The 22,969-nt window shown below is 33.4% G+C and overlaps 1 protein-coding gene across 3 annotated transcripts; it reads right to left on the bottom strand.

Annotated features, from left to right (window-relative positions):
* Positions 1-1,882: 1,882 nt before the first annotated feature.
* Positions 1,883-22,939, bottom strand: LOC138315896 (serine/threonine-protein kinase PRP4 homolog). 3 transcript variants are annotated; one of them, XR_011207549.1, is made up of 14 exons: positions 22,848-22,939; positions 21,565-22,368; positions 17,251-17,544; positions 16,779-16,931; positions 16,493-16,577; positions 16,163-16,373; positions 7,822-7,913; positions 7,061-7,151; positions 6,754-6,901; positions 6,319-6,456; positions 5,496-5,649; positions 4,809-5,162; positions 3,392-3,787; positions 1,883-3,208 (listed from the first exon to the last, which is right to left on the bottom strand). XR_011207549.1 is itself a non-coding variant. In XM_069257232.1 (13 exons), exons 1-13 carry the CDS (start codon positions 22,895-22,897, stop codon positions 3,584-3,586), a joined length of 2,778 nt encoding a protein of 925 aa, XP_069113333.1. In that variant the 5' UTR covers positions 22,898-22,939; the 3' UTR covers positions 1,883-3,583. The 3 variants fall into 3 exon arrangements, 1 of the variants encoding a protein (XP_069113333.1); XR_011207550.1 differs by having other exon boundaries at positions 1,883-2,612; positions 3,082-3,787; XM_069257232.1 differs by having other exon boundaries at positions 1,883-3,787.
* Positions 22,940-22,969: the final 30 nt, after the last annotated feature.

The following is a 22,969-nucleotide window of genomic DNA, read 5'->3' on the forward strand; positions in this document are numbered from 1 at the left end:
ATTTGATATTTTTTGCCATAGAACGAACCTATTCACTTCAAAATTCACAAAACTTTTCAGCTAAGATACAACAAAAATTCTTCAACTCAAGAAGGCAGTACAATCTATAAGCATAGAAAACTATCTTCTTTCCCTTCTTTTTATTTTTCCCTCCACATTTTTAAGATAATTTTGTTGTGAGGCCATACATGTTAGTGCTCTAATGAACTAGATTATACATGGTGAGTAACCACTATTTGTGGTTAAACGAGGGATCAACAACCTTGAGATGTCAGTCCAGGCTCCATAACGAGGTCATGCCACCTAGAAAACAAAAACAAGCAAACAGTAATAGGTCAAAATAACAATTCAAGATACCTCATCAAACACATTGGGTTTGTAAATCTGAATTTACGTTCAGTTACGTTTACGTTAAATCTGTTTCATCAATATTTTCAATAAGACGTTCATTTGATAACATTCAAATCATACTTATTTTCTCTATAGAGATATATTCATCTTATCTTTATTTGTGTGTATTTATGAGTCCCCTTAATCTGAAAAAGAGCATTCAAAGACTGCTAGAAGGGAAGACATTAGTTTGGGAAATTCATTAGATGGGACTAGAAGATCAGGGGAGAATTTAACTTGCTTTCTGTCGTATTTCATGTACTTTATGGCAAACTATCATTTTCATTTTCAACGTTTTAATAAGGAATATTGAATTTCCTTTATGCAGTGATGTCTTTGAACAGTTCATTATATGATAAATATCTATCACAACGCTCGACTGTTAAAAATCTTAGGACCATTGATGTATTGAATATTTTAACAAAAGAAGTGCAAACAATAATTTAGGGCTAATTATCTCATCCTGTTATTCATTTTTATATTATGAATTGTTCTTGAATGTCTTGAAAATTTATATATTTACTGCCACAGGCAAATGGTTAAACATGCACATTTCTGAAACCCTATTATTTAAATGGCATACTCTTACTCTTAATTTTGATCGCATTCAGTAACAAATGCAGCTCATGTACAAATTTTAAATCAAATGGTTTCTGAAATAAAAGTGAACAGGCAAATATATATATAAAAAAATAATAAGTCATGCATGTCTTAAAATAAATAGTCATGTCCAGGAACGGGTAACATTACATGATCTGTCATGGTTGATTGACTTCCTGGTTGTCATGGTAACATGTGGCTGCCTTTGTTGTTATTTTTGCGTGACCAGTCGCCCTTGAAGACGGAACAGCTCTCGATGCAGATGGATGCAAAAGAGAAGAATTACACTGTTTGAGGTCTTTCTCCATATAAAAATGATTTCATATCATTTGCTAATTTCCCTGGTAATTTCAATATTGTTTCTCATTTTATCCAATTCTTGAAGAATACACTTCAAAACACCCATGAAAATCACTTTTTACTATCCTCGGAGCTTCATGAATGTTTAACAAAGTTTTATAAAAAACCATATTTTTTCTCGTGATCAAAGTCTTTGAACAGTCTCTCCTTCCTCTAAGACTCTTTGCTCCAGTGACAATGCTCATTTTATCCAATTTATACTTCATTAAGGTTATCAACTTATCCAATGTATACTTCATTAAGGTTATCAACTTATCCAATTTATACTTCATTAAGGTTATCAACTTATCCAATTTATACTTCATTAAGGTTATCAACTTATCCAATTTACAAAATGCAAAGCGGATTTGAAGAGACAACAAGTACATTATTATTGCTTAAACATTCAGATTTTCTCGCATCTTCTGGAGCAAAGAAGACCCTTCAGTTGGGATACAATCTTATGTAAAACATTGAAATATTTACTGTATTCAAAACGAAATCTCACAAGTAAGAAATGTAGTTACCACTGAACAAAACAGGACAACTTAAGATATGGCTTGGAAATTTTAATCCATAGTTGTATCTGTCCAAACGGAAAGAAATATTACAATTTTAGAGATTTTTACCTCTCTTAATTCAATACAAATACATATTAAAACAAATACAAATGCTAACAATCATAGACTTTAATATCAGTACAAAGACCAACCTTTAAACTATTACAAACCCAAGTCAATCAGTACAAAGACCAACCTTTGTACTATTATAAACCCAAGTCAATCAGTACAAAGACCAACCTTTAAACTATTATAAACCCAAGTCAATCAGTACAAAGACCAACCTTTAAACTATTATAAACCCAAGTCAATCAGTACAAAGATTAACCTTTATATTCATTTATAAACCCAAGTCAATGCTTACACTAACTATCATTTGGTAGAGTATGTGACATTGAAGTTTTTATAACAATTTTTTTTCCAAAAGAGTTTATAAATTCCTGTATCAAATATCAAATAATGACTGTACATTTTGCTTCTATTTTCTAATATAGAATGTTTTGAAAATAAGTAGTTTGAGTACCTTCAAATAAAAAATTTGGATTTTTTTCAGTTTAAGATGAGGATAAACAAAATAATCTGCACACAGTGTTATTAAAAAAAAAGAAGAAAAAAAAAAAAAAAGTTGATGATGACAAGATGTATAAGAGTAAAAACTTATCTGAGCTTTATGACTATGTAAGCTGTCAACAGCGGTACTAGGTCTGGCCTAAGCTGCCTGACCTGGAATAAAAAAGTCAGCATAATTTAGATGAAAACGTTTACATACCAAATCATGATCAAACAAAAAAAATTTGGATGGAAAAATAAGAGTTTTAAAAAATAACGAGAAAATACAAAAGAAAATTTACCCTTTCTGTTTAAATTTGAATGAAAATATTCTTGAAATTAATAAAAAAAATAAAAGGAAGGTACCAGCATGAAAATGTTTCAAAATAATTGTAAAGAAAACTATTTCAAGTATTGCAATATTACCTTTTTGATTGCATACATCATGAAAATAGCTGCACACTACACCTGAAATATTTTGTTTCTTCAACATTTGAGTCTCAAAATGATGTGAAAAGCATGACTTACCTAGTTTAGTACAAACAAACACAGTTGATGCACAAGTCTAGCCTGGCAAATGTTACCTAACATAATTTCTGAAACAACATAAACATTATACATCCCATCATATACTCATGGTTACCTTTGTAACTACTAACAAGTTGTGTGATTGGTCCATTCATAATCACAGTCTTCCATCAAAACATAATACAAGCTCTGTGATTGGTCCATCACATCATCTTTTGATTTCACATATGCTGTTTCAGTCACTGAAATGTAAACACATGATTATGATAATAAGTATAATATGGTATATACAAGTATTATCTCACCTGTGTGAGAAGTTAAAAGTTCAAATGTATACTTGGTATATATTGAACATGAACAGCATCATTGATCCCTGCAAGAAATAAAACTTTCACACTATTTTCTCACTAGTATATATATCTTACCGCACTAACATTTCCCTACAGAGAGTCAAATATTCCAACGTCCGAGGGAATATTCCAATGTAATGTTTAATTATCTTTGTCTGATATTTCACAAATCGCAAAATTATCACTCAAACATTGTGTCTGTTATTTCCTAACCCACAACTAAATGTCTCTTCAGTACAAAGGTGGGACGTTAATGTACGGGTCCCACTAGATCTTCTCCTGAATAAACGGGTGAGTGAGCGCCTGGTTGATTGTGATCCTCTTACTTGGGTCCATCATCAGGACCTTCTCTAGTAAATCCTTCAGTTGTGTCACCTTCCTCAGCTGGTCGTCAGGGAGACGCTGGTACCCAATCAACTCGGCCAGAAGGTCTTTACTTGGGTTGATCATACTCAATACTGTCACTTTCTCCTGGCAATAGAAAAGTGTCCAGATGATTGATAAAATAAAATTACACAGATATAGTGTTTTGGTTAATTTTGTTTTACAATCTTTAGCAGCCAGAGTTACTTGAGGACACGTCAGGTTTTGGAAGTAGAGGAAAATTGGATTATCTGGATTAAACTGATTGGAAGACAGTACCTGGTAACAGCCCAATGAAGTCCCAGAGGTAAATGGCTAATACAGTAAACATTTAACAATTTCGAATATAACCAATGACTTTTTGATAAAAAATGATTTTGTAATCCTGTCAAGTAAATATTTGCTCTACAACAATTTTTCAAGAATTTGCTGGTTTTAGCCTTGTTTTAAAGTGAAACATGGGGCCAAAAGGACATTGATTGATAGATAATCAAATAAGATCAAACAATTGTACAATCTGGCAGGATAGACATAGTTGCCGACTTTGGATTTTGTGAGTGAACTTAAGTAACTACGTTGATTTGGGTTGCAATCAGCCTTTGACTTTAATTCACATAAAGTTTCACAAAGTCCATAGCAAATTTCTGTTATAACAAATTACTTCTCTTGGTCCCATGGGATAGAAAAGTTTTACTGAAGTAGAATGTGGTGCCAACTATACCACTCAACTACCATGGCCCCATACACAGATACACCCTGATTTTACAGTTATATACATTTAATCTTTTAATTTAATGAAAGCAGAACCAATTGAAGTTGTAATTTTTCAACCTATCTAACGATCTTTTTAAAATGATAAATCAGTATATAAATAAACAGAATATACATACAAATGAAGATACCACTAACACTATTAGTGTTTGAACAAATTTTAGAAATGAATCTTTAAATTTAACTTTCTATACAGAGTGATCAATGATATGTATTTGAATTTATCCATCAATAATGATACAAATATTCATTCTTTTATTACTTTCGACCTATCAGTCATACAACATTGCACAAATATTTAAATATCAGTGAGACATATGAGAATGAATATAAATGTGAAATATTCTACAGCACTTACCCTGTGAGTGACTTTATCCACTTCGTGGTATAAGAAGTTATAGCTGGGATCAAAATGTTGGTCTTTAAACATACCCTTTCTGATCATTTTGTTTGGCATCTTGCCCTTCACGTCCATCATAAACTTTAACATCTCGTTGTTAGAGGAACCAGGAAATAGAATTTTACCTGTGTAAAGTTCAAAGATGGTCGCACCAACTGACCACAGGTCAGCACTGTGGTGGTAACCCATACCGATGATGATTTCAGGAGCTCGGTAGAAACGACTCACCAAATACGGAGTGATATCATTCTCAGAAACATGGGAGGCAGAGCCAAAGTCACATAATTTTAAAAGTAACTTGGATTCATTTACCTGGAATATAAAAATAACATAATTGAATACATTGAAATACAGAGGCAAAGAACCTGATTCACATCATTAATAGCCTTTATATTCAAACAGATAAAATTAATACACTTCAGTGTACTAGATGTCAGTATATATAGGCTTTTCAAAGGTAAATAATTCAAGGACACTAAAATTGTTTCTGTCCATAGTTAGAGTTTCATTTTATAAAAGTGATACTCCTTACTTAGAATCCTGGGTGTTTTACTTAATCCTCTTTAAATTGAAAGCTAAATATCTATTATACTGAACAATATTTAGATGTAAGGACAATTATAGGTAATAATAACTTATACTTACCAAAATGTTGTCTGGTTTGATATCAGCATGGAGAATGCTAGCTCGCTTGAGAAGTTTCAGGGCAAGGAACAGCTGTTGGGCGTATGATCGCACAGCTTTGATATGTAAGCCGATGTCTTTTCCATATTTCTTCAGCACCTCTCTTAGATTCATGCTGGTAAAAAAATGATCAAAGTTACACTCTAAACAATAAGAGGATGTTGGTTGTTGAAAATGTTTTTGTAATTCAACAACTTTCTGATTGTTACTCAAGCACAATTATCTCCCTTACACCTCAATCAGATCCAAACAAATTTTAAATTAGATATGCATTAGTGTATAACATAAATGCTGATATCAGACATGTACTTACCAGTAGATACTTTAACCTTTCACATAAAAATGTTGATATCAGACATGTACTTACCAGTAAATACTTTAACCTCTCACATATAAATGTTGATATCAGACATGTATTTACCAGTAGATACTTTAACCTCTCAAACTATGTAAACATTCAGATCCCATGTCAATATTCTATATACAACATGCTCTGTTATCTAAAATGTATTCATGGCATCTCAAAGGTGTTCATGGTCCTAAAGACTCATGCACAAAAGTAGCTGTTTCCGAGGGGTAATAATACTAACTTGGAATTAACCTGGGTCAAAAAGTTAATTTATGTATATCATACAAGATTGAATTAAAATTGAACATCCATGATATAAAAGATGATTGGCTGAAAAATACTTCAGAAGTCATTGTATTTAGATGATAAAAACAAAACAAATCTTTTTTTTATTTCTTCTGTATTTCAAAAATTTTATTTTATTTTTGTACTAACCTCAAAGATTCAAACACAAGGCATAGATGGTTTTTGTGGAAAAAGTGCCTGTAAAGCCTCAAGCAGTGGAATTTGTCGTCAGGATCAGCATCATTAAGTTTCCTTAAGAACTCCAGTTCCTTCAGACCCGTTTTGTGCCTGTAAGACAAATGTGAGGCTACAAACAACATCTACTTATCTGTAATTTAACTGAATCTGAAGTCCACTTGTACAGCACCAGAGTAAATCACCGGACATTAATGTGAATTGTGGGAGAAATCTCTGCCAATTTGAATTTGAATTGATGATTTTATATTTACCAACATAATTTTATGAGATTACTCTATTGGTATTATTGCCTGTTGAAGTTTTACTTGTGAAGTATGTGAGAAAAAGAAATTCAAAATGATGTATATACTCTGTAGGAGAGTCACTGACTCAAAGCTTGATACTTACATCATATCATTGTTTCTGATAATTTTAATGGCCACATCTTGTCCTGTCCTGGCCGTGTCTCGGGCTCGGACAACATTACTGAACACTCCTTGCCCCGTAAAACCAAACACTGTGTAACGCTTGTCGAGACTCTCACCAATACGTACTCCTGTAGAGATAAACAATTATCTTTGTACAAGGAAACACATGCTCGCTTATAATAAAAAGAAATACCAACTAAAAAGGTGCAGTTTTAAATAAGTAATCGTAACTTTTTTATGATAATAACATGTTGGTGTTGAAAACAGAATCCATCCTCATCACTTACTGTAATAGCCCTCAGCATCGTCCCAATTGTCTGTGAGATTAGCGTTTTCATGGGCAGACGACATAAACTGGTAGGCACTACTGGGACTTTGCTGGAATCAGAAGGTCTAACACTCAATAGGATAAAAACATTAGCCTCTGTAACATATTGTGTATAAAGTAATATTTTAAACGGATTACCAAATTTTCTATCACAAAATGAACGTAAAATCTATAGAACAAAAGATCCCAGAGGCATCTTGGCGCCCACCAAAGAATGATCAATGTCTGACAATGGAAAGAGGGATCTTTTCTCTGCTTTTTAAACTTTAATTACATCCTACAAATAAAATTTGAGACAGATCATTTCAGCACTTTCTGAGAAATAGCCGAAACAAATTGCGGCTATCTTCCTCACCAAATGGTCCCAAAATGCAATATGCACAATTAGGGCCCTAGGGGAACCTGCATGTAAAATTTGAGACAGAATTCCTTCAGTACTTTCTGAAAAAGCGGTAACAAGAATTGTTAATGGACAGAAGGATGGAAGGACTGAAGGACAGACAGACAGATGACCCATCATTGACAAAAGGCGATTTAAATAGCCCACCATCTGATGATGGTGCGGTAAAAAAGTTACATCACAATACAAATCTTTTACAGTTATTGAACAATCTTTTTTAACCTCAAAAAAAGATCACTTGATGATAGTCATGCTTGATTTTACAAAGTTATGCAAACTTCAATGTTTATTAATTGCATTGTAATTTAAATGACTCTTACATTAAATATGTAGTTTTCATTGAACATATCTGTGGTTTCTGAAAACATGTCTGACTTCTTGACAGGCTTCTCTGGGACAACAGCAGGTGTTTCTGTGGATTAGACAAAAAAGAACTAAACTTTGTTATTATTTTAACAGTCTTATGGATAGTATAAATTTACTACAGTATTTTAGAAGGTAAGCTTGACACTTTAACCTTGAAATATTTATATATGTATATGCCTTATTTTACAAGACCCCAAAGCTAATGTATTTATTTTCATATTGAAATAATACAATGAATATTGATATAAAAAGACATACAGAATTTTACAGTGTACTGTTGCACATATATATCTATAGCATAAGGTTTCAAAAGCTAAAGAAAAAATTCATATCTCTGGGTAATTTTTTTCAATTGCTGAACACTATTAACTTTATATAAAATGCTGATATGAAAGTAAGGCTTCACAGCTTCAGCAATTCTTGATTAATGGTTATGATAATTGTGAAATGTTCCCATTACTGATCATTATAACATGTAAATGTTCCCATTACTGATCAGTATAACATGGAAATGTTCCCATTACTGATCAGTTTATGTAAATGTTCCCATTTCTGATCAGTATAACATGTAAATGTTCCCATTACTGATCACTACAACATGTAAATGTTCCCATTACTGATCACTATAACATGTAAATGTTCTCATTACTGATCAGTATAACATGTAAATGTTCCCATTACTGATCATTATAACATGTAAATGTTCCCATTACTGATCAGTATAACATGTAAATGTTCCCATTACTGATCAGTATAACATGTAAATGTTCCCATTACTGATCAGTATAACATGTAAATGTTCCCATTACTGATCAGTTTATGTAAATGTTCCCATTACTGATCACAATAACATGTAAATGTTCCCATTACTGATCACTATAACATGTAAATGTTCCCATTACTGATCAGTATAACATGTAAATATTCCTATTACTGATCAATATAACATGTAAATGTTCCCATTACTGATCAGTATAACATGTAAATATTCCTATTACTGATCATTTTATGTAAATGTTCCCATTACTGATCAATATAACATGTAAATGTTCCCATTACTGATCAGTATAACATGTAAATGTTCCCATTACTGATCAGTATAACATGTAAATGTTCCCATTACTGATCAGTATAACATGTAAATGTTCCCATTACTGATCAGTATAACATAAAAATGTTCCCATTGCTGATCAGTATAACATGTAAATGTTTCCATTACTGATCACTATAACATGTAAATGTTCCCATTACTGATCAGTATAACATGTAAATGTTCCCATTTCTGATCACTATAACATGTAAATGTTCCCATTACTGATCAGTATAACATGTAAATGTTCCCATTACTGATCAGTATAACATGTAAATGTTTCCATTACTGATCACTATAACATGTAAATGTTCCCATTACTGATCACTATAACATGTAAATGTTCCCATTACTGATCAGTATAACATGTAAATGTTCCCATTACTGATCAGTATAACATGTAAATGTTCCCATTACTGATCAGTATAACATGTAAATGTTCCCATTTCTGATCATTATAACATGTAAATGTTCCCATTACTGATCAGTATAACATGTAAATGTTCCCATTACTGATCAGTATAACATGTAAATGTTCCCATTTCTGATCACTATAACATGTAAATGTTCCCATTACTGATCACTATAACATGTAAATGTTCCCATTACTGATCACTATAACATGTAAATGTTCCCATTACTGATCAGTATAACATGTAAATGTTCCCATTGCTGATCAGTATAACATGTAAATGTTCCCATTACTGATCAGTATAACATGTAAATGTTCCCATTGTTGATCAGTATAACATGTAAATGTTCCCATTACTGATCACTATAACATTTAAATGTTCCCATTACTGATCAATATAACATGTAAATGTTCCCATTTCTGATCAGTATAACATGTAAATGTTCCCATTACTGATTACTATAACATGTTAATGTTCCCATTACTAATAAGTATAACATGTAAATGTTCCCATTACTGATCACTATAAATGTAAATGTTCCCATTACTGATTACTATAACATGTAAATGTTCCCATTACTGATAAGTATAACATGTAAATGTTCCCATTACTGATTACTATAACATGTTAATGTTCCCATTACTGATCACTATAAATGTAAATGTTCCCATTACTGATTACTATAACATGTAAATGTTCCCATTACTGATAAGTATAACATGTAAATGTTCCCATTACAGATTACTATAACATGTTAATGTTCCCATTACTGATCAGTATAACATGTTAATGTTCCCATTACTGATCAGTATAACATGTAAATGTTCCCATTACTGATTACTATAACATGTAAATGTTCCCATTACAGATCAGTATAACATGTAAATGTTCCCATTACTGATCACTATAACATGTAAATGTTCCCATTACTGATCAGTTTATGTAAATGTTCCCATTACTGATCACAATAAAATGTAAATGTTCCCATTACTGATCACTATAACATGTAAATGTTCCCATTACTGATCACAATAACATGTAAATGTTCCCATTACTGATCAATATAACATGTAAATGTTCCCATTGCTGATCAGTATAACATGTAAATATTCTCATTACTGATCATTTTATGTAAATGTTCCCATTACTGATCAGTATAACATGTAAATGTTCCCATTACTGATCAATATAACATGTAAATGTTCCCATTACTGATCACTATAACATGTAAATGTTCCCATTGCTGATCACTATAACATGTAAATATTCTCATTACTGATCATTTTATGTAAATGTTCCCATTACTGATCAGTATAACATGGAAATGTTCCCATTACTGATCAATATAACATGTAAATGTTCCCATTACTGATCAGTATAACATGTAAATGTTCCCATTACTGATCAGTATAACATGTAAATATTCCTATTACTGACCATTTTATGTAAATGTTCCCATTACTGATCAGTATAATCAGTATAACATGTAAATGTTCCCATTACTGATCAATATAACATGTAAATGTTCCCATTACTGATCAGTATAACATGTAAATGTTCCAATTACCTTTCAGTATAACATGTAAATGTTCCCATTACTGATCACTATAACATGTAAATGTTCCCATTACTGATCACTATAACATGTAAATGTTCCCATTACTGATCAGTATAACATATAAATGTTCCCATTACTGATCATTATAACATGTAAATGTTCCCATTACTGATCAGTATAACATGTAAATGTTCCCATTACTGATCACTATAACATGTAAATGTTCCCATTACTGATCAGTATAACATGTAAATGTTCCCATTACTGATCAGTATAACATGTAAATGTTCCCAATGATTACTATAACATGTAAATGTTCCCATTACTGATCAGTATAACATGTAAATGTTCCCATTACTGATCACTATAACATGTAAATTTTCCCATTACTGATCAGTATAACATGTAAATGTTCCCATTACTGATCACTATAACATGCAAATGTTCCCATTACTGATCACAATAACATGTAAATTTTCCCATTGTTGATCAGTATAACATGTAAATGTTCCCATTACTGATCACTATAACATGCAAATGTTCCCATTACTGATCAGTATAACATGTAAATATTCCCATTACTGATCAGTATAACATGTAAATGTTCCCATTACTGATCAGTATAACATGTAAATGTTCCCATTACTGATCAGTATAACATGGAAATGTTCCCATTACTGATCAATATAACATGTAAATGTTCCCATTACAGATCAGTATAACATGTAAATGTTCCCATTGCTGATCAGTATAACATGTAAATGTTCCCATTACTGATCAGTATAACATGTAAATGTTCCCATTACTGATCAGTTTATGTAAATGTTCCCATTACTGATCACAATAACATGTAAATGTTCCCATTACTGATCAGTATAACATGGAAATGTTCCCATTACTGATCAGTATAACATGTAAATGTTCCCATTTCTGATCAGTATAACATGTAAATGTTCCCATTACTGATCACTATAACATGTAAATGTTCCCATTACTAATCAGTTTATGTAAATGTTCCCATTACTGATCACAATAACATGTAAATGTTCCCATTACTGATCAGTATAACATGGAAATGTTCCCATTACTGATCAGTATAACATGTAAATGTTCCCATTTCTGATCAGTATAACATGTAAATGTTCCCATTACTGATCACTATAACATGGAAATGTTCCCATTACTGATCAGTTTATGTAAATGTTCCCATTTCTGATCAATATAACATGTAAATGTTCCCATTACTGATCAGTTTATGTAAATGTTCCCATTTCTGATCAATATAACATGTAAATGTTCCCATTACTGATCACTATAACATTCAAATGGTCCCATTACTGATCACTATAACATGTACTGTATTTATTCCATTAGAAGCCCCAGGGGCGTGAATTTTTCAACGAGGGGGCTTCTAATAGAACACAAAATTTCAGACTTAAAATAACATGTAAATGTTCCCATTACTGATCAGTATAACATGGAAATGTTCCCATTACTGATCAGTATAACATGTAAATGTTCCTATTACTGTTCATTATATATATTAAATGTTGCCATTGCCGATCAGTATAACATGTAAATGTTCCCATTACTGATCACTATAACATGGAAATGTTCCCATTACTGATCAGTTTATGTAAATGTTCCCATTTCTGATCAATATAACATGTAAATGTTCCCATTACTGATCAGTTTATGTAAATGTTCCCATTTCTGATCAATATAACATGTAAATGTTCCCATTACTGATCACTATAACATTCAAATGGTCCCATTACTGATCACTATAACATGTACTGTATTTATTCCATTAGAAGCCCCAGGGGCGTGAATTTTTCAACGAGGGGGCTTCAAATAGAACACAAAATTTCAGACTTAAAAGTGTCAGAAAACCTGTATCAGATACAGGGCTGAAACAAATATTCGAATAATCGGAGGCGATTAGATTAATGAAACTAATCGCTGTTAATCAATTAAAGATTTTATTAATCGTTAATCGTAACATACATAGCAAGTGCATTGTAAGCTGACTAAACACGTTAACAGATCATGGATTTCTAAGGAAGCCATTATTTAAACGTTATGAACTTAAAAAGGCATATGATGTGAAAAATACTTGTAAAATTACGTATCTGTGGAAGTTAAAGTCATTGATCAATGAAAAAGTGGATGTCATGAGAAAGTTTGCAACACGCTGATCGCCAATATTTTCACTCGTGATCGGCTCCATGTTGTTACGTCAGGGAGAACTAATCGCCGCTGGGGCGCTCGGGAGTGGAAGGAGCAGTAGTCTTGGAACATTTCAATTTTATTATTGCATGTGCTTATCATGTAAAACGAATGTATTTGTTCATATTCTAATTGAAGATAAGAGTTGTTGATTTATTTAATTTTTTTTGGTCACGGAAATGAAAAAGTTCAGTGACAAAAGTTGGGTCATGTCGCTCCGTAGCAATCCAGATTTGGTTGATTAGTCGTACATGTGAAGGTCACGTCAAACAGCAGGTTAGCAGACTGGATTTAAACGATGTTACACAAGTGATACAGGGACTTAGTTGATTTGGAATGAAATACATTATTTTGGTTAATAAATTTTTCTTATTTATTGCTCGCCTTATATAATGTAAGGTAAGTCCTCTATCATATTGTAGGTGTTATTAGGCTATTAGCCTAGTTGATACCAAAACATGGCAGACGTTTTCAGTAGTCGATAGGCTTGTGAGATAATACTCAAATTCATTTCAAGTGATAAGTGATTAATCGATTAGTAATCGATTAGGGTAGAGTGATATTAAGTCGGACACGATCTAGAGTCGGACATTTTTAACACGTCTTACCGTCCTTATTCCGGTTACCACGTTACAAAAAACCGCTGTCTACATGCTAAATGAAGTATTGACTTTCTAGAGTTGTCTCCCGTTGATAACTTTCTCGTTTACATATTTTGCCAAGTCCGATCGCGAATAGTAACAAAAGCGGTACATTTCACGGTGAGAGCGGGTAAAGTTTTGTGACTTCAAACTGAAATGAGAAGTCATTTCTTTTGATTATTACGCTATAAAACTTAAAACTGGAATTTAACTGTAAGATTTGTGTAAAACAAATGCAGAATTATCTTCACTTTGACAATAGAAACAGCATTTTATCTCATAATTTGGTTCAAAGTCGCAAACGTTATTTGATCTTGAGTCGGACACCAAAAATGTTCAAAACGATCATAAGTCGGACAGTGTATTTTATCATTATACAAGTGAATATATATGATATATAGGCATAAACAAGTGCTGTAATAACCCTTTTTTCATAATATAAGTTTAAATCTTTCATCCCTTATTTTTTTTATAAATATTTAATATCTATTTTTATTTTCTAATCAGTCTTTAAAGTTTCCTTTCAAGTCACCATTGAGATTTTTCTTAAATTTTCAATCAGAATGTATGGCAAAGCACATTTTAGTGGGAAAACGTGTGCAGCCAAATGAATTAATTTTCTATTTCAAAATATATTATATATACACCAAAATTTCTCTTGTTTTATTGGTGGCATTCTGTAATTGTTTTTCGTAAAGCAAAGAAGTGATATCGAGTACGTAATACACGATTATTTTTACTCGTCCATCAAATAGACAATTTTCTCTGACATATAGCAATGGTACATTCATCTAAAATATCGGCAACACAAGCTAGACAAGAAACTTTAATTTGGGATGGCCATGACTAGCGCGGGAATATGAAATTGTCCATCCAGGCATCCTGGAATTTGGACACAGCGCTTTTGGTTGTATAGTTTTCAATTCTTTTAAAAGTAATTGGAGCAGGTTCTGCATGTGTTTATTAGGAACACCGGAGTTGCTATTGGCCATCGTCAATTCATGAAAATGTTTTACTTTGCAAAGGACAAAGTCTCCTAGCATAACTACAAAAAAAATGTACTATATATTTCAGAATTGGTTTAGAGCGACAGGCATTTTTCCTTATTCAACTTATGCAACCACGATAAAACACAAACTCAAATTAGGCAAATAGTTTTTTAATGATAAGGCCATTGTTCTGGCTGCTCAGATGACCGCGTAACATCGATACATAGCGCATGTGGACTGCAGATCCCTTTCGTGGTTTAGTACGTCAGGTTCTAAACTTTTACTAACATTGATAATCTTTCCCTGCAAGCTTAGAAATAACAGAATATACTTTCAAGGAACATGTTATGTTGAAACATATAACAACCCAATTTCAAGCATTCCATGAAACAAAATCCATGTTAAATTGACCGCAGTTTCTTTCGTTTTTCAGTCCATGCAATGTCTGCATCTATTTCGTCAGGCTCATATTTGTTATACAAGCTATACCTATTTATTGATTTCCCAGAGATAAGTACACGTAAAGTGATCGCCAGGAAGTATAGCCACATCTCGTGCCCGCAAACGCACGTGTATGTATTCGATGTCGGAGCAAACGTAATGTTGTAGCATACACAATACAAAATGCAAAGTCATGTGCTGTTTGCTTGACACCTGGCGGTATGTCTATTACCGAAAGTAATATGAACAACAAATTTCTCATTTTATGATCAATTACTAATATTTTTTATTCAGAATTGTGTAAAATGTTAACTTAATCCGATTGTCCGACGTAATATCAAAGCAATCTGGACTGTCCGACTCAAAGTCAAATGCGTCCGACTCTCGATCGAATTGCAGGTTAGGTACTTTATTTGCTCTGTATTGTATCGTAGGGTAAAAAACGAGAGTATCGAAATGTAAATATGATGCAGAAAGTGTGCTCTCTCGGACGGTACCCATTACATTAATAATGGTCTTCATATCACGACGTACTACTGTTCTGAACACAAAAGGTGTCCGACTTACGATCATTTTACCCTACATGTGACCGAATAATCGATTACAAAAATTACTAATCGTTTCAGCCCTAATCAAATATATATATAATGCACCTATACCAGAAGGCGTTTTGTTAGAGACAGGGCTTCTAATGGAATAAATATGGTAATTAAAAATTGTACATTTCTCTGTGATATACTAAACTGCTGATGGTGAAGGTAAATTGCACAATATATTTAATGTTTGGATTTCATAATATAATAAATGGCACCAATTATTTCATAATGAGTATAGTAACTAGTATATAAAATTAACAAGTGGCAAGGAATACTCTCTACACAAAATGAAATCATACAAATTGGTTATTTGTTATCACCTAAAGTAACTGATTTACCTTCCTTTGCATTTTCAGCAGTAACATCTTGTAACGCTTTCCGTTTTTTATCCATGGATTCTTCAAAGTCGTATATATCCTCCTCACCAACAAGGTCGTCACTGTCAGAGGATGATGAAGAGTCACTACTGCTGTGTGTGGCCTGAGTGTCCCCATCGTCTCCTGTTAGACGACTGTCCTCATTCTCCTCTGTAACTGTGGGTTTCAGTTTCTATGGGGAAATAAAGATACTTAACTCAAAAATGGTCCCTTCTGAATATATTCAATGGAATGAACTTTGATGACAAATTGACAACCTTTTATCCTGCTTATATTACTGTTACTATTTACCTGTAACAAGGCTTCCCTTTCTTTCCTTCTTTTCTCAATCAATGCATCTTCATCATCTTCATCACTAGAGAAATCCAGGTCTAGTCTGAAATGAAAAGATCATTTCACTGACAGTTTATACTTTATCTCAATTTTTGTTTGTGATAAAATAACAAACTTACAAATGCTTACAGTAACCTATATTTAAAAAAACCCACAAAAAACCTGTTTAATCTCTTTCCCATTTCCTTTAGAATAGCACAAGATAATACATTGAAATTTATTTCTGAGTACAAAGAAAACTTACTCTTCATCTGATTCCTCTTTGCCCTTGACCATGCCCTCAGATAAGCTACCCTTAAATTTGTCTTCAGGCTTCTCCTTGCTCCTATTGTGTCGGTCACGTGATCTGCTTCGACGCCCACGGTGATCTCTCCCTCTGTCACGGTCATAGGCATGCCTATTAAATTTTTAAACTAAACTCATTAGATTAAGATTTTTAATGCAAAACAATTTTGAAAGGGAATCAAAAGCTTTAGAGAAATAAATCAATATAAATCAATATTGAATTTCCATACAATATATTTCAAAATTCAAATATGAATTATTTCAAATGTATTTGATTTTAAAACAACTTTCTCTATTAAAAGATAATGGTTATTATTTTTGTTTTGCTTTTCGCAAATTTTCTTCATTATTTCAAAAACTTTGACAAATTTAAGAATAAAAAATCAGTTGTCACATTAATAAAAGCATTTTAACAATGCACATTGCTTTACCTATTCCTCCCTGGAGATGGTCGTCTAAATCGATCCATGCGACCAGGTGATCTTCGATCTGGAGATCTTCTTCTAGAGGGTGAAGAGCGCTGTGACGGGGATAATCGTCGTAGAGGAGACCGCCGGATGGGAGAACGTCGGCCTGGTGAAGAACGTCGACCAGGTGATGAACGTCTGGATGGAGATGGTCGTCGACTAGGAGAGGAACGTCTCAATGGAGAAGATCGACGTAATGGAGATCGTCTATCAGGTCGATCTTCTCTTCCCCTTCTCTCATCCAGTCTACTATTTTCCCTGTTGATATAAGAACAATTTTGTTTGATGGAAATTCTTCAACACATTTGTATACAACCTTCAGTTACTTTGTTATTTACCCAGTATAAATGCAAAAACAAATGCATATTTAAAACTTGGCACCAACTTCAAAATAGGTTTAAATGACTGTACAGCTCAAAAGTATAAAAAGAACAACATACTCCATTCTGACACCTTTGACTTAATTTCTATCAGAGGTCCAGCAGTGCCACCAAGGTATAGTTATATGAATATTGTAGCTATCTTGATAACTATTCATCACATCAAAGTGCCAAGGCCACTCATAGATGCTGTGAATGAAGGACTCAAACAAAGGAATAAAGAAATTGGTTTTTCATTTAAATATAGAATTTAGTAAACTATACATAAGTGTGCAGTGTTGAATTTTGGAGTTTAATAAAAAACAAGAGGCCCATGGGCCTTAACGGTCATCTGACTCATGGCACAAAACAACAAAGTCACAGTATAAAGTATTGGTTAACGATTAATAAAAACAATACAAGGAACTCCTTAGTTGAATATGTAAGTTTCTGAAATAGGTAAATGTCATTTGTTGAACAAACTTGGTAGCCCTTCATCCATATATGAGTGTAACCCAAATCAAGGATTAATGTAAGGAGGAGTCAGATTTTAAAGCCAAATTTCAGCAAAGCTCCCATTTTGGACCTCCGCTGTACTATCCCAATGGGTCTTAGCTCGGTCCTTTATAAAATATGATTGTCCTCACCTAAAGTTCTAAAGTTGAATAACTTATTATCCTGAGATAACTGTAATAAATTTTATTTCTAAATTATTTTTGAAATAACGATTTCAACAACAATGAAACCGTTCAGAATCTGAGTATCATTTTTTTTATAATTCTTTATTAATTACTAAATTATCAATATCATCAATGTCTCTTCAAAGACAATAAAATAATAAGTAAACATTTTCGTATCTTAATATCCACTTAACACTGAAGAATATTTTCGGAAAAATATATTACCATTTCCGGATATGTTTTGGTTTCCTTTTTAGAAAACTAATATGGGTTGCTTTGACGACTTTTGACAAATAAATCATGGCCAGATACTTTTGCCAAATAAAAGGTACATTATTTCATTACGTATATCACTCAGATTTCTTTTAAATTCACAAGAACGCTAGCCGTTAACATCAAGAAAACTTCATGTAATGTATCGGACTTTAGCAAGTCTTCCTAACAGTAACTGGTTGGCGAGATATTATCGTGCAGAACACTTATCGTGAGTTTTGCTTTGCCGACTTTTGACTTATAATAAAACATGGCCATATACGTTTGTCAAGTAAAGGGTACATTATTTGGTTACTTATAACAGTCAAATTTCTTTTGAATTCATAAGAACGCTATCATCAAGAAAACTTCCTGCAATACATCGGACTTTAGCAAGTCTTCATAAGGCTACCGTACATTACACGGCAATATAAGTTCATTTGTCACTTTAAGTTGCTCGTACATAAATAGATCTATATTATCATTATATTTTGTAAGTTTATGTTGATAGATTTGGTACTTTTTCCCTTTCAATATACCGCAGTTGTCGATAAACAAAAGACAGAACTCCCAGTGACAGATCAAGGGAGGAGGCACGTACTCAAAACTATTAACTTTTACTGCGCAATAATATCTCAGATATAGTTCGTCAATACAACCAACACAAACAAGAGGCCCATGGGCCTTAACGGTCATCTGACTCATTGCACAAAACAACAAAGTCACAGTATAAAGTATTGGTTAACGATTAACAAAAACAATACAATATAAGGAGGAGTCAAATTTTAAAGCCAAATTTCAGCAAAGCTTCCATTTTGGACATCCGCCATACTATCCCCATGGGTCTTAGCTCAGTCTTTTATAAAATATGATTGTCCTCAACTAAAGTACCCCTTCTGAATCAATTAAAACCCCTATAGACCAATTTTCCTTGAGATCGGAGACTGAAACCTGAAAACAGGAAGTGGGCCAGCGGCCATCTTTGAATACCAAAATCTTTATGAAAATTTTTGCATGTTGTTCGGCATCAATTTAAATCCCTATAGACCAATTTTCACTGAGATCGGAGACCGAAATCTGAAAACAGGAAGTGGGTCAGCTAAAATTAAGAAAATTTCCCCTTTTGGGGCCCCACCCCTCAGCCCCTAGGGGTCGGACCAGACCCATTTATATAAAATATGATTTTCATTCCCCAATGATGTTCCACACCAAATATGGATGAAATTCATCCAAGGAGGAGTAGAATTCAAAAGCTTAAATTAAGAAAATTTCCCCTTTTTAGGCCCCGCCCCTCTGCCCCTAGGGGTCAGACCTATTTCATTCATATAAAATATGATTGTTCTTCCCCAATGATATTTTACACCAAATATAGATGAAATCCATTCAAGGATGAAGGAGGAGTAGGATTGTAAAGCTAAAATTAAGAAAATTTGCCCCTTTTTTGGGCCCCATCCCTCAGCCCCTAGGGGTCGGACCAGGCTCATTTATATAAAATATGATTGTCCTTCCCCAATGATGTTTCACACCAAATATGGATGAAATCCATCCAAGGATAAAGGAGGAGTAGGATCTAGCTTAAATTAAGAAAATTTGCCCTTTTGGAGCCCCGCCCCTCTGCTCCTAGGGGTCGGATCTATCTCATTTATATAAAATATGATTGTCCTTTCCCAATGATGTTTCACACCAAATATGGATGAACTCCATTCAAGGATGGAGGAGGAGTAGATTTTAAAGCTTAAATTAAGAAAATTTGCCCTTTTGGGGCCCCACCCCTCAGCCCCTAGGGGTCGGACCAGGCTCATTTATATAAAATATGATTGTCCTTCCCCAATTATGTTTCACACCAAATATGGATGAAACCCATTAAAGGATGAAAGAGGAGTAGGATTTTAAAGCTCAAATTAAGAAATTTTGCCCTTTTGGGGCCCCACCCCTCAGCCCCTAGGGGTCGGACCAGGCTCATTTATATAAAATATGATTGTCCTTCCCCAATGATGTTTCACACCAAATATGGATGTAATCCGCTCTAGGGTTAAGGAGGAGAAGGCTTTTGTATAAATAGTCTTACGCACGGCGCACGGTGGATGGCGCACGACGACGGACGAAACATGATGACAATAGGTCATTTTGCAGTTACCTTCCTAACATTTGATTACAATAATAGATCATTAGCATGAATTACGTAAAATTTAAGTAAACATACACAATCTAAAATCCACCAAAAGTCTGTCGCGGTGGAAGACATCGAGGAAGGCGTTGTTCGTGATTTTCGGGAGACCAGTGTTCTCGGAGTAATACAAATATCATTGAGTCCCAACTGAACACTTAAAACACTCCATCAATGGTGTATACGTATGTACAAATTCTACGTCTGTGGTTTTGAATATTGGGGTTTCATTTTTTCATACCATTAAGTACTACATGAAATGAACAAAACAACTTTTAATTTTCATCGCGGAGTGGTTTCATTGTTTTGATGTGCACAGGCTCTGCGAGCGTACCTAAGAATGCTGTTGCACAGCATCAATAATCTGCCTGATATCCAGTGATTTCGCCCATGTAAAATTTTTTTGTATGTCACTAGTGTAATATGACCTAAATGATGTGACGTCACCATTACGGCGGGACAAATTGCGACCTCTGGTGGATTTTCGGAATACATTTTGACGTGAAATTCTTTGTTATGTAGGTATTTGTAGTTATGTGATAAAATCTCTTAAATTTGTGTTCATTTCATATGAGATTTTATGAAACTCGTCTTTGAAGTTTTATTTTTTGCTAGCCAAGGCTCGCAAAAATATAAACTTCTTAAACCCATTTCATAAAACCTCATATGAAATGATCACTAATGTAAGATCTATATATTTTCACTGCATTTTAATTTGACCTTTTGAAAAATATTTTCCTTCAAATTATCAGCTTTACTGAACTTTCCTTTGAAAATGGAAATTAAGAAGATCTTCTCTGATACCTCATAACAGCCTTACCTGCGAGGTGAGATGTCCCTCTCCTTAGATCTTCGCCGGACAGGTGACCTACTTGATGGTCTACTGCGTTGCATCCTATGTGGCCTATCATCACGTTCACTCCTATTATCACGATCCCTATCTGTACTATGATTGTCATGTCTCCCTTTTGGAGATTTACTTCTTGATACTTTCTTTCTATTGGAGTCCTTTTTCTCTCTATTTTTCCTGTCTTTGCTTTCATTTCTTATATGACTACTATCACCCTTTTTACTCCTCTTAATACCAGAGTTAGATTTCTTTACATTTTCTACACCAGTAATTTCAATATCTGAATTTTCTTCAGCTTCTTCTGCTGCCTCTTTTGCTTTATTTGCCAATGCCATTTCTAACATTTGCCATTCCCGCCTTTTCGCTTTCTCTGCCTTTGTTTCCTCGTGATCGACCTCTCCCTCTTCTTCCTCTTCCTCACTATCTGCATAACCTTGTGCAATAAGGTTCATAGAATTAACCATGGAATCATCGCCCTCAGAATTTAAAACTGCTTTAAGAGCTTCCCGGGCAGCTTCAAGTTTTTCTAAATCACTGTCTTCAAGTCGCATTTTCTTTTTAGGATTAGGATTTTCTTCTAAAGGTGTTTTATCAGCTTTATGTTTCTTTCGTTTATGTTTATGCTTATGGCGATCACTTCCATGTTTGTGTTTATGTTTATGTTTGTGTTTGTGTTTTTTCTTATCCTTTTTTGATGTATGTGTTGATTGTTTGATGTGTGCTTCACTCTTTACTTCTCCTGCATCTTCTTCACTGCTAGTTGTCTCCCCTTCGCTGAAATATACAGACAAATATAAACACAGGGCCAAAAGTACACTAACTGGATAAGAAGTAATTTCTATTGGCCATTTGTAGATAATGCATATCCGGATTCCAATGAAATGAAAATATTTTGTTACTCTCGTTATTTCCCTCAATATAAAGATCATCATCAGAGAGGGCTAATGAAAGTTTAGAATATTATGATATACAATATACATAGCTTCCATACTTTTCTTTTATAGATGATAACATTTACCATTTATCGAACGAAAATGTTATTTTAGGAAAGTAGAATGTGCTTTTTCATTTCTAGGCTTAAGCTTAATCATCGATTCATAATCCCATGCCACTGTACACTTGTTAAAAGCGTGTTTCGAGTCGAATTAATACGCAACAATATTAAACCGATTATCTTCGAACACCCTGTATACATAAAATATTATCTTCTTACGGAATATTGATACTGAAAGAAGTGTAAACGCTTGAAATACCTAAAATTTTCTTTATATTCGCTGTCCACAAGGCCTGCTCCGTTCGCCATTTTCCTTCGTTTGGAAATCGTTCTTTAGAGCACTCTGGATTTTAGATGCGTTGTATAAAACATCCAGAGAGG

Source organism: Argopecten irradians, chromosome 2 (assembly GCF_041381155.1).
Source record: "Argopecten irradians isolate NY chromosome 2, Ai_NY, whole genome shotgun sequence".
Taxonomy (NCBI): Eukaryota; Metazoa; Mollusca; class Bivalvia; order Pectinida; family Pectinidae; genus Argopecten; species Argopecten irradians.

Excerpts from the sequence above, each read along its gene's own strand:
- LOC138315896 (XM_069257232.1), bottom strand. The coding sequence starts at position 22,897 with ATGGCGAACGGAGCAGGCCTTGTGGACAGCGAATATAAAGAAAATTTT. Across the intron at positions 16,374-16,492 it reads AAAGGGAAGCCTTGTTACAG|AAACTGAAACCCACAGTTAC; the intron begins GTAAATAGTAAC and ends ATTTCCCCATAG. Across the intron at positions 5,650-6,318 it reads CTTGTGTTTGAATCTTTGAG|CATGAATCTAAGAGAGGTGC; the intron begins GTTAGTACAAAA and ends TTTTTTTACCAG.